The sequence below is a fragment of the Periplaneta americana genome, chromosome 14, assembly GCF_040183065.1.
Source record: "Periplaneta americana isolate PAMFEO1 chromosome 14, P.americana_PAMFEO1_priV1, whole genome shotgun sequence".
Taxonomy (NCBI): Eukaryota; Metazoa; Arthropoda; class Insecta; order Blattodea; family Blattidae; genus Periplaneta; species Periplaneta americana.
This window is the reverse complement of record NC_091130.1, coordinates 29,200,487-29,214,222: the sequence shown is the minus strand read 5'-3', so window position 1 is coordinate 29,214,222 and position 13,736 is coordinate 29,200,487. Positions and strand designations below refer to the sequence as shown.

At 33.9% G+C, this 13,736-nt stretch overlaps 1 protein-coding gene across 1 annotated transcript; it reads right to left on the bottom strand.

The window, feature by feature from the left end:
• Positions 1–3,953: 3,953 nt before the first annotated feature.
• Positions 3,954–12,416, bottom strand: LOC138713222 (N-alpha-acetyltransferase 10-like). Its single transcript, XM_069845138.1, has 2 exons — positions 12,249–12,416; positions 3,954–8,286 (listed from the first exon to the last, which is right to left on the bottom strand). The coding sequence occupies exon 2, from the start codon at positions 8,014–8,016 to the stop codon at positions 7,471–7,473; it is 546 nt and encodes a 181-aa protein (XP_069701239.1). The 5' UTR covers positions 8,017–8,286; positions 12,249–12,416; the 3' UTR covers positions 3,954–7,470.
• Between the last annotated feature and the right edge of the window lie 1,320 nt (positions 12,417–13,736).

Genomic DNA, 13,736 nt, shown 5'->3' with positions numbered 1-13,736 from the left:
CTCATATGAAAATTATGAAATGAGCGCAAGCGAGTTTCATGAACATACTCACATCTTAATTACTACCATTATAGGCTCGTTGCATAATGTACTATTATTTCCTTTCTATTTTTAGCATATTAATTTTTAAATTTTCAAATTAAAATATATATAGGTTATCTGTTGGTATAAAATTACAATTTTGAAAGCTCGACCTAAGCCATATGCAGAGGCTTGAAGATGCAACAACAAAATGAACAACCACCTACTAGTCAGTTTCTTTGCATAAAATTTCTGGTTCAGCAGGCTTGAAAATCAATACTGGAAAAATAAAACAAACAAAAGTTCTAAAACTCAGAGAAAACAAATGATTGGAAGGCAATAGAATCAGTTTCTTCATTCACTTATCTCAGGAGTACAGTTAGCCAAACTGGTGGAACATTTCATGATGTTATTAATAGAATAAAGAGAGCAAATTCCATATTCGTCCAACTTTATCATATTTGGGAGAATACATACATCTCTATAAGCACAAAATTAAAAATATTCAGAAGCAATGTAAAAGCTGTACAGATGTCTGAGGAGTATTTTAAATATCTACTGGCCAGTAATAATAAGCAAATTTATGGAAACTAGCCAATGAAGAACCCACTGATATCCAAATTAAAAAGCATAAATGGAAGAGGATTGGTCATTCTTTAAGAAAGTCGAATGATGCAATTGAACGACATTATGAAGCATGACAACTCCATGTCAATTTCACAAAATGCTTCCACTCTGTTCTGCTTATGATTGATCCAATATTAAAATTTATTTTGTCTGGCAACATTAAATTAACTAGTTTGAGACTAAACTAATTTTTATTTTATTTGATCACATTAAATGATTAATGCAAACTCCAAAAACCGAATGTCACTTTAAAATGTATACTGTTTATTTATTATTACTGTATTATTTATTAATATTGTGAACTGTCCTAAGACAGGTTTGAACTTCATAAGTGACAACAGTAAGGCATCACTTATAAGGCAACTAACGAGATAAAGGGCTAGGGTGGCCAGTTCCTTTACCCCTTTATTAATATTATTAATTACGTTCGAATATCAAATTACACAAGCTAATAACTTTCGCATCCCTTTCCCCTTTTATTGATACTTATTTAAAAATAGCTTTTTAGAGAGCCTGGAGGTTCATTGCCGTCCTCACATAAGCCATTGTTCCTATCCTGAGCAAGATTAATCCAGTTCCCACCATCATATCCCACCTCCCTCAAATTGATTTTAGTATTATCCTCTCATCTGTGTCTCGGCCCCCCCAAAAATCTTTTCCCCTCAGGTCTCCCAACTAACACTCTATACGCATTTCTGGATTCGCCCATACATGGTATGTGCCCTGTCCATCTCAAACGTCTGGATTTAATATTCCTAATCATGTTAGGTGATGAATACAATGCGTGCAGTTCTGCATTGTGTAACTTTCTCCATTCGCCTGTAACTTCATCCCTCTTAACCCCAAATATTTTCCTAAGCACTTTATTCTCAAACACCCTTAACCTATTTTCCTCTCTCAAAGTGAGAGCTTCACAACCATACAGAACAACCAGTAATCTAACCCTTTTATTAATATTAATATTCTTAATAAAATTGGCAAAAGAAAATCCAACCCAACAACTAAAAAAAATTGCTATAATCCACTAACATAATGTGTAGTAATAGGGTAAAAATGGTTTGGTTTCATGCTTGGGGTATAAAATAAGAAGACCTAGACGATATCCTATATTTTCAGCAACATTTATGATTGAGGAATTTGGTATCCTCTGTATTATAGTTCTGTATGTTATAACTAGGGCCCGGATATATATGCACTGAAAATACCTAAAATATGCATGAAAATATGCACTAAAAATGTTGAAAATATGCACTAAAAGCAAAACAATATGCACTAACCAAAGGAATTATTTCATTTTAATTCAATGATATACATGTTTCATTCCTTTGATTAAGACAATATTTTTGAAGAAATGATTGTAGATGTGGATTATTTAATTTATGCAGTGGAATGTTACTGCATACAAAAGCTTTACAAAGATCAGCAGAAAATTTACTAACTTCAGAACGTGTTTTCGTCTGAGTTAAAAGTACTGTTGCGTGTTCTTACCCTTTTGTTTTGACCTGGGATGTGCATTTGTTTTCGAATGCTGTTCTAGTTGAAACTTTATCTCGCATTTCACAGTCTTCTCACATATCTGACAATACACTACATCACTGTCACTTGAATAGTCACTATTGCCTGAAATCCACTGTTTAATTAAAAAGGATTTAGTGGACTTCTCTTTAGGCATTTTTAGTTTAATCTGACAGAACACCACATAAACTATTAGTAGATGAAAAACAAGTCAACAGATGAACACAAACTATGAGAGACTACTGCATTGAGAAAGGAGTGTAAGAAATTCCTTTTGTGAAAAAGGTCTGCAAAGTCCATCTACCTGTCTACTGAAAGTATGGTCCCATTCCATTTCACTTGAAATAGGAAGGATACTGTAGTGTCAAGGGATGTCCAACATACAAATTCATTACTATATTTACAGTTCGTTCAGAAATGTCAGATAATTCATCATACACAAACTAAATAAATGCCGAAACATGCACTAACCTTCAAAATATACATTTCCATATGCACATATGCATTTTCGAAAAATCCGGGCCCTAGTTATAACACCTGCTGCTTAACTTCAAATGAAATTAGTATTCATAATTTATAATTACATTGTCTGTCAGGAATATAAGTATGAAGTCTTTTCTTTTTTTGTCAAAATGTAAAGCAAACAGAACCTCACAAATTCCTCATGAACAAGGAACAGAAAGTCGTGTGAAAGGAGTTGGACAACTTTTAGGCAAACACTTACTTACTTACTGGCTTTTAAGGAACCTGGAGGTTTATTGCCGCCCTCACATAAACCCGCCATTGGTCCCTATTCTGAGCAAGATTAATCCATTCTCTATCATCATATCCTACCTCCCTCAAATCCATTTTAATATTATCTTCCCAACTACGTCTCAACCTCCCCAAAGGTCTTTTTCCCTCCGGCCTCCCAACTAACACTTTATATGCATTTCTGGATTCTCCCATACGTGCTACATGCCCTGCCCATCTCAAACGACTGGATTTAATGTTCCTAATTATGTCAGGTGAAGAATACAATGCGTGCAGTTCTGTGTTGTGTAACTTTCTCCATTCTCCTGTAACTTCATCCCTCTTAGCCCCAAATATTTTCCTAAGCACCTTATTCTCAAACACCCTTAACCTATGCTCCTCTCCCAAAGTGATAGTCCAAGTTTCACAACCATAAGGAACAACCGGTAATATAACTGTTTTATAAATTCTAACTTTCAGATTTTTTGACAGTAGACTGGATGATAAAAGCTTCTCAACCGAATAATAACAGGCATTTCCCATATTTATTCTGTGTTTAATTTCCTCCCGAGTATCGTTTATATTTGTTACTGTTACTCCAAGATATTTCAACTTCTCCACCTCTCCAGAAGATAAATTTCCGATTTTTATATTTCCATTTCGTACAATATTCTGGTCACGAGACATAATGATATACTTCGTCTTTTCGGGATTTACTTCCAAACCTATCTCTTTACTTGCTTCCAGTAAAATTCCCATGTTTTCCCTAATCGTTTGTGGATTTTCTGCTAACATATTCAAGTCATCCGCATAGACAAGCAGCTGATGTAACCTTGCAGCTAAAGTGATTATAAATAAACCAAAGTAAAAAAGTACCAAAGAAAAACTGTCCCCCTTTAATCCATAAAAGAAAGGTAGAATACAAGTGTTTTTTTGAACTGTTGATTTCTCTCCAAATGTGTCCACTCAGTTACGTTTATAACCTATACCTATTACTTTACACTTTTACTTTCCAAATATTCATGAACACACATTTTAATAAAAATACAATTATCCTATTTACAGTCTACTTAACAAAATTTATTAAATTTTTTTATTAATATACAATTGTTCAACAGAATAAATACATGAGACTTTCACCCCACCCCATTGGCTGATAAGAAAATAATTTCATCATAAAGCATTGCACAAAGATGTTTCATCAGCCACCACTTTTAAAATCAATAATTATGTTACGAAGATCACAATGAAATACATGTTATACATTTACAGACCACAGTTTCAACATGTATGTTTAGTCAGCAGTCCAAAGACATGTTGAAAGTTCATAAGTGACACGAATAATGCGTCACTCATGAGGCATATAATACAAAAACAAGTATGGTATTTTGATCCTGTGTATCTACTGATGTTACAGGTTGTTGCAAATGACTGAAATCCAAGAATCTGTTGAAAAAAAAAAAAAACTGAACCATTCAGTTCTTACATAATGTCTACTGTCATGCTATTTAAAAATACTCAATTTACACAAGCTACAAACGTTTGCTGATTCTGATGAATTTATAAATAACTGAGTCAATCATTCAGTTTTTCATTCATACCATCAATCATTCTACCATTTCGGTAGTTTCAAACTATTTTTATTACAAATGTAAATTTTATCATAAATATTCATACTTCAACTGTGTAAAAGCAACAATGTATTCATCTTTGTCTTCAATATGAAGCACTCACAGCAAAAAATTTACAGTAACTGTTTAAAATAGAATAATTTCCATTTTCACCATTTATCAAGAAAAACTTCGTGAAAGTAACATCTAGCTATGATAACAAGAATCTGTAAAAGTGCAAAACACATACACGCACTTGTGTTCTAAACCAGAAACAACCCAGTAAGTACCACAAAGAAGTTCAGGACTTTATATTAATTGCTTGCAATTTGTCAACATTTACTGAATTGTAATTATAATTTAAAGGAAGGAACTCAGGAAATACGGATGTATAAATTTTTTTTTTTTTTCATGTACATTTCTGACGATAAAAATTAACCTAGAAACTAAACGGGAGTATAGTCGGATCATCGGATCTATGCCTCCGTAAGATATGCGAACTGAACCCTAATTCCTTCTCAGCCTCGGTAATTCATTTCTCTCCCTGCATTCCTATCTCTCTCCCTTTCTGTCCCCCACTGCTCACAATTTTGGCCTTCTTGAGGGACAGTTTACAATATTTGCACTTGCAGTCCAGTGTTGTCAACTCAACATGAACAATGTAGCACGGAGTGGCGAAAGAAATATTATTAAGCAAGTACGTAATAGCATATTGCGATGAAGAGAAACAAACAGGTCAATATCTGTTTCCTATAAATCAGGCAATGAAAAGAGAAACTGATATCACAGGTGAGGCTTATTTTATTTCAATTGTTTATGTATTAAAATTACTTATTTAACTAATACTAATAATACAACATTTTATGTAATTTATATAGACAGGTCAGAACTCCTAATAAAGAAAATCAGGAGAGAGGGAGTCTGTGCAGGAGATGAAAAGCTAGAATCACCAGAGAAGAACAGACCAAGGGAACTTTTAATTATTGTAGATGATATGAACCGATGTATTTTAAGAAGATACAAGAATTTTATACCGTTCAGAAAGAAGTTTCAACATTGAAGAAATTACTGAAGCTTGCGAGAGAAATAATAATTTCCAAGGTTGGAGAGAAAAACTACGGAAAGTGATTCGAGACATGGGATTTAGGTTTAAAAAATGTAGAAATACAAGATGTATTTTCATTGAAAGAAATAATATTGTAGCATGGACGACCAGTTATTTATATGACACCGTTTGACGGAAGTTTGGCAACATCCCTATTCGGCAAGGTTCATGGCCTGCTGTTTAACATGGTGGGAGGAAAGCGGGTGGAATGGAGTGAGTACAGGCTTTAACTTTTCCAAGAACGACGACAGCGCTGAAGGGGCACAGATCTGATGGTCCGACAATAATTTGCGAATAATATGTCAAGGGGAGTAAATATCATTTTGGAAACAAGAATACTATTTTCAGATATATCTTCAAGATGAAATGAGACCAGAGTTGCCAAGTTTTTTTCTGAGCAAGATATCAGAAGCTAACTTAAAAACTTATCAAGATTATCATTTTCGTTGCATTTGTGCATCGACATGAGTATTTCTCAGTAATATTTGAATCCGGAAATATTGGTGGGAATAAATAAAAACGCGAAAATATACTCGTAGTACGTATTCATTGTTAAGATTTGGCTCACTTTGAAATTCGTTAAAATTCGAAGCTGCCCATGCTCTTTTTCACCAATCTTGTGTCCCTATATGATGCTGTTACTGACTATTAAATGAAGTCACATTGGAAGAACAAGGTAAGTTAATGTCGTAAAATTTTCTGGATTGGAGTTTGAAATGTAGTACATCAGTCAGTTTTGGCTCTAAGCAGCTAATATTTCCTGTAATTTATCTTACATTTTTCCAAGAATATATGTTATAAATATCAGTCCTGTATTAGCCTACAGATTCAAAGATGATTTAACTGTGGAGTTCTAAATTTGTCTTAAGTGAAAATTTTACTCAAGTAACCTGTTCTCACCATGTAGTCTTCAAATGCTAATTCAGATGTTATTAATTATGCTTTCAGTTATACGTTTTTTCCTTGAGACCCCCATAAATAACATATAAATGAAGTTTTACCGTATAAACTAATTGACTATTATATATGTAAAATCTCTGAACTAATAAAAAGATACCTAGTGAGGTAAGTTACAGTATGCAAAAATCAAACTAAAATCTGTTAATTTATTGCAGTTCAGTTAGTAAAGGTTGAGCAAGTGAATTTTGAAATATGTAACATACATTCAGTAGTTTACTTCCCTAAAAGTTAAACTTAATGTACTGAATTATTTCCCTGCCATATACAATGTAAAAATATAATTATTAAAATGCAAATTCATTAATCCAGATATTAAAACACTGCAAATTGACTAACAATGAAATACTTTCTGTCTCCTTTCAATTTATTAACAATTCGAATCTGTGCATATGTTTTGTGTCACAACACACACATCTCAAGAACTCTTTCTCATATCTTCGTAATTTTCTATCAAGGACTTCAAAATGCAAAGGAGATTTCAGACTACATATCTGAAGCCAAGTGTAGGGCTGGAAAAAGGAAAGAGAAGGACAAGGAAAAAGAATTAGAGGGAGAAAATAAACTCATACTAAACACGTGACATTTTCTGAAGTATACACATAACCATACACAAAAAAATTCTTGTAAGAATTTTTTTATGTATGCAGCGGCCGAATAATTTGTCAGTGAGTAACTACAAGGTTGAGATGAAGTAGGTAGAAAGAATATATTGTTCTATTACTATAAAATATCACTGATCTTTTATTTCATACAATAGTTATATTTAGAACGGTATTTCAACCCTTTTAGAAATGACTGCATTTTCCCTTTTGTGATGATGTAATTATTCCGTTTCAAGTATAATTTTCACATATTAATATATAGTTCAATTCAAGGTATTTTTAATTTAATGCAATACCACTACAGTCTCTCTGTTATGATATCTTTGTCATCAGCACTCTTTGAATTTAAATCAACAGAGGATGCAATGCTATTCTGTGTGGCAAAAGGCGTCAAATCCCTTTTCATTGCATATGCATCTTCTCCATCTGCATAATATTTTGGTTCAATTTCGGAAATAGTGAACTTTAGAGTAGTAGTGTACAGGTTCAAAGCAGCTCTGTTACTTTTTCGTACATGAAGAGAGACATACTTAGCTTTGAAACATTCCACCATTGCTCTAGATGCTTGATCCATAAGTTTTTGAGCCAGCCCAAGTCTTCGATGTGATCGTTTCACAGCCAAAGAAGTAATATGCCCGTGAGGATTGTCTTCACTGTCTTCCTCCATTTTAGCAAGTACATAGCCAACAATCTGACCCTTTTCGTCTTCTGCAACATAGCTTAGCTGTGGCCATGATAATCCATGATAAAAATAGTATTTCATTTGATAATTCTCCGGTAGGCATAAAAGATTGCAATGTTGCATGTTCATAAGATCGTCTGGTTTTGCGCATCTGATATTCATCTTGAAACTCCACTATTAGGCCAACTGCTTAATTTTTTAAACTAAGATAAGCTTCGTTATATCACAATTTCCACTGTATTAAACAAACCTTACAATAGGAATGTTTTATGGTCCAGTTGATTAACACGGACATCTACTCACGACGTGTCTTCTTTACACGAGAACGGCCATTTTTCAAATCATTAACAGTAGTGGATTCTGTCATTCCTCCCAAAAGCTCCCGGACAAATCGAAACCGTGACAGGAAAAATCTCCAAACCAGGTACCACCCTATAAACACAACAAAGAAAAAGATTTCAAGTAAGATATTAATTCGATGGTGTTTGGTTAATGGAAGAAAAGTCACAAAAATGAGTTTTGATATAAATATAAATTATACTTCAGACCCTTATTGAAAATAATTTTATACACAAGAACACATAAAATGTAAATATATTTTTTTGCACACCCACTTGTATAGTTTAACTTGTTATTCACTGGAGAACAAAATTACATTTGAATAATTTCGAGGGAAAAATTGTTCCGGGGCCGGGCATCGAACCCGGGACCTTTGGTTAGACGTACTAATGCTCTACGAACTGAGCTACCCGGGAACTCTACCAGACACCGATCCAATTCTTCTCTCTATATCCACAGACCTCAAAGTGGGCTGACAACCGTCAAGGAACCAACATTGAGTGCGCACTAACTCTGTGTGTCTTAAATTGTGGTTTTCTGTTAACGAACAGTGACGTGTATTATGCAAATCAAGCTTTCAGGTATAACTCCCTGTAAAGTTGATTTGAATAATTTCGAGAAAAAATTGTTCTGGGACCGGGCATGGAACCCGGGACCTTTGGTTAAATGTACCAACACTCTGGATCAGTGTCTGGTAGAGTTCTCGGGTAGCTCAGTTGGCAGAGCGTTCGTACGTTTAACCAAAGGTCCCGGGTTCGATGCCAGGTCCGGGACAATTTTTCCCTCGAAATTATTCAAATCAACTTTACAGGGAGTTATACCTGAAAGCTTGATTTGCAAAATTACATTTGCATAAAAAAATAACTTAACCTCTTTTACCCAAACACCATTGAATTTATTTACATCACAAAAAAGACATAGGATTATTAAAATGTAGAAATGGGTTGATACCAAATTTTATCAATAATCAATATCAATACACGTTTTTAATCTCGATAGTCAATACTTTCATTTTTTATCAAATAAAATATAAATGACTCATTTTGTTACATTCAGAGTATTAATATATCAAACAAATAGGTCTGTATTTCCTTACTCACTGAGTGTATATTTTATTACGAGACGTTTTACACCTTTATAATTATACTCATGAGATCCTAGAGTAAATACAATGTACAGTAGAACACCGATTATCCGTCACCCTATTAACTGATCGGCGGATTATCCGACTGTCTTTCTGCTGCTCTTTCTTTCTTTACTACAGAATTAAATGTGTAAGAAACTTAGTACTGTACCTTATATTATAATCCTATTTTTTCGAGTGTGTTTTATTAAAAGCCTTTACCTTTACATAGTACTACTACAAGCAAGAAGAACGTTACTTGATATTTTTCCCAACTTGTAAAATAGTCACTACCTGCTTTCAAAGAAATAGTCCCAAGAACTTCCGCACAATATACAGCAAACCTGTGCAGCATTCAGTCCTTGTCCTACTACTCGAATGCCCGTTCTTTATAACTTCTATACAAAATATCTTCCACGGGTGTCAAAAGTATTTTGCTAAGTACCGAAATAAAAATACAAATAATTGAGAGGTTTGGTAAACGAAAATCCGTGGCTCATTTTGCATCAGAATACGTGATTGGCGTTACAACTGTGCGCGATCTAATGAAAAATAAGGATAAATTGTATAACGTATGTAGATCTACAACAAGATCCCTCTATTATTCCTATCTTTCCACAAGTAACCATATAAGGAACTTCCTTGGCCCTTATAAACCAGTCGTTGACAACCAGAATTAAATTAGTGAACTTCTGATTCACTATCTAGCATGTTAAACACAGCACTATGGAGGAATATTATGAGACTGTAATATGGAACTATGCAAATATTCTATGGTATGGATTATCCGATGTTTTCGATTAACCGTCCAGTCCACCCCCTTCTTTACTACGGATAATAGAGGTTCTACTATAATACTATATTACATTAATAAAAAAAACTTCAAAACATTAGGTTAAATTAAAATATATTGTGCTAGCCTATAGAGTGAAAGTGATACAACTACGCAGACTGAAGAGAGCAATAGAATACATTAAAATAAATAAAAAAAAACCTATTATGCGTTTTGTAATTAAGTGCACGGTTAATTAGAAAATTAGGCTGGAAATCAGCGTAGTTTTACAACAACACATCATCAGCTCACACCCGAACTCAGGTCTGAATAGCAACATTCCACTCCTTAGTCACTAAGTAAAATACTAATTTTTACTAAATTTGTATTGTATTTTTGGTACAGGGAAAATATTTGTCTGTTACGATAACACTCATCTTTATTCACTAACGTAGAGGTATGGGTGTGATTTTTTGTTATTAACGATATACACGAAATGTGTTAAAAACTTCGTTTTATGCAGCATGGAAAATGCAAATCCCTTAATGAAAGTCCAAAATTAAGTGAAATAGCTACATCCGCCAAATTGATATAAATCCATGAAATTACTTCATAATCATGATTCTTTCAAATAAAAAGTGAAAATTTTCTTCCTAGTAGTATCTGGCAATGATACACACATAGTTTCAGGGACTGCTTCTAGAAAGTAGCGCAAACAGGCAACGGTCATTTCTCTTTCTCGCAACAACTGCCTTCGTGTGATCAAAAAGGCAGTGCCGACATCCTCTCACAGTCGAATGAAATTCAATTCATCATCATCCTTGCATGTTTTGGACCTAGTGGTCTGTTATAATCTCTAGTCGACGTTTGAAGGGTCGACTTAAGGTCTCTTGCCTGCTGGTTGATGTTGTGACAGGATAATGCCATGGATTCAACTCTGGATCTTAACTCTTGCAATTTCTACCTAGGCCTACGAGAGAATAGTTTATTGAAATAATCCTCACATATTGCAAGAATATCAAAAGAATAGGATAAACTCCAGAACACGGACTGCACCCTTTCCCTCTTACTTCAAAATTCCAACCTTGTGCACACAAAATAAATTATTGGCACTGAAAAGTGCCTTTTCGTAAATATAATGATGCGCATTCGACAAACGCAGACAAATCTGCTCTTTTTAGTATTTTAAGACATAATTGGTAGGTGCAGTCCGTGTTCTAAAATTTTCCCAAGATGTCTTTTCGTAAGCATGATGATGCGAATTCGACAAACGCAGACAAATCTGCTCTTTTTAGTATTTCAAGATATCATTGTAAGTGAGGAATCCGTATACTGAAATTTTCCCCAAGTTTTTTGGTAAGCTGCCAAAAACCTGTACAAACCAAACCTAACCTGTCTAGATAAATAAATACGCTAACGCGTGAAAATAAAATACCTATTGATCTAACAAGCATTTTACTGCAATTGCTGACTGGAATGATAACCAGTAAGGCTGCTGTGGGATTGATTTTCCCCGGTTCCCTTCACCATTCTCGTTCACCAAGATTCTACTACGTACATTTCCGTATTATCATCATCTTAAGAATTCTTTATAGTCATGCTAGTTTGAGATGTTCGTTGAATAAACAGTGACATCTAATTAGGAATCAAATATGACAATTAAAAAGTTCTAAATTACTTTATCTGAAGTATAAAACTGAAACGGAACATATACGGAAATGCGTTAGGTTAAATACATCAAACTTTATGCACACATACGTCTAAATATATACATTACACTTCATATTAAAAGTCTTACCTATACCGACTAGGATCAATACTAAAAAAAGTGACGAAATGATTGAAAAAATCGCCAAGAACAGCTCCTTCATAGTTGATAGACAGTCACCAAAATAAATACAGATACACTAACCATAAGGCACACTGAACACATTTGGTCAAGCTTAAAGCTATATTAACGTCACAACCCAATTAAAGTATTGGAAATATTATTACAATGCCGAAGTTATTCTAACGTTTCAGGATGAGTATGCAGAAACTAATTATAAGTGTTTAAAATTTTACATCACAACTTTCAAGTTGTTGCCAAGGTCGCCATTTTGGTTAGGCCACACATTGAGCATATTTTTAGACTATACAAAGTTCATTAAATTAATTTACCTTCAGATGACCACTCAGAGAAAATACGATTCTCTACTGCGGATGCAATAAAATGGATGCAAATATTCTGTACTTCTCATTAAAACTACAGATAATCAACCAGAGAAGTTACGATTGCAACAGGTCAGCACGTGGAAATGAATGGTATTCCACTGCCACTTGATGCATTAAAACTTGAACAGATAGGGGAAGAATTCCCTTCCCTTTCCCTCTTTAACTCATCGTGAAGGCGTTGAATATGGGGACAATTTAAACGGTGTTGCCAGGCCTACTGATTTTGCAGCAGATCTGCTTTTGTAGAAATCTATTGATCTACATCTGAAAATCGAAAAATTAGACAACTCTTCTGTTCTTTGTCCTTTCGCAGCTTATTTTCAACAAATCCTTTACTGAAATGCAATACGAATTGAAGCGTTCTTTAATGCATTACATGCTGCAGGCAAGACCATCTTAAAAGATTTGCAGTGTTCCCTTAAATAAGCATGCATAGAGGTACTATAAAAGGTATCAAATTATTTACGAGCGCAGTACCTACCTACCCCAACCACATAGTCAACACCAAAATCACTGGCCACTTCTTGCTGGCTGGGAATGTCTGACAAAAGGCCATCTCCCTCCTTTGATATATTGTAGCTCGCCAGCTGGTTTTCTTAAAAATTTTTCAGAAAGCTTTCTGAGTCCTTTTCTCTTAAACAAGCATGCACAGAGATACTATAAAACATACCGAGTTATTATTAAGGTGACACTATACTGAAATTTCCAAAGTTCATATTTATTTTTAATTGTCCACTATGTTTGTTGTTTAGTCAACTGTCACAAGACAGGTCTGAACCTCACAAGTGATACCAAGAAGGCACCACTTATGAGGCAACTAGACCAGGAGATAAAGGGGTAGGGTGGTCAGTTCCTTTCCCCCTCCATTGTATACGGTACATCGCCGACTACTACATATTATACTAGTCTGACTTCAGAAGCATACAAACAATAATTGTTCTTCCTCCGACACATACCGTCAAGTGAGATGTACTGTCTGACAATAGATGTACATATCAACCAGAACCTCAATCAAAGGATTGTCCATTGTGATGTAATTAATAACTTCCATATTTGTGGGCCTAGATTAACCAATTTTTTATGACTAATATATCTTGTTAATAAAGACAAATGTAAAATATTTCATCCACATATGATAAGTTGATTGCATTTTATTAAGATTTTAATAAAATACTGTATCACTTTATATATAAAGTTTCTTGCGTCACAGTTTACATTATTTTAACTGATATTCACTTATATGTTTCCTTAGGTTTTGCTGTAAAGTGAATCAGTAACTAGAAAATTTAATTAAAAAAATAATAAATAAAATAATAATAATAATAATAATAATAATAATAATAATAATAATAATAATAATAATAATTAAACATTTATAGTTATGTACCAATTCATTTTACAGCAAAATAAAGAAAGTTTTGTTCCTACGTATAT

What these genes read in the sequence shown, in the direction of transcription:
- LOC138713222 (XM_069845138.1), bottom strand. Translation starts at nt 8,016, where the DNA reads ATGAATATCAGATGCGCAAAACCAGACGATCTTATGAACATGCAACAT.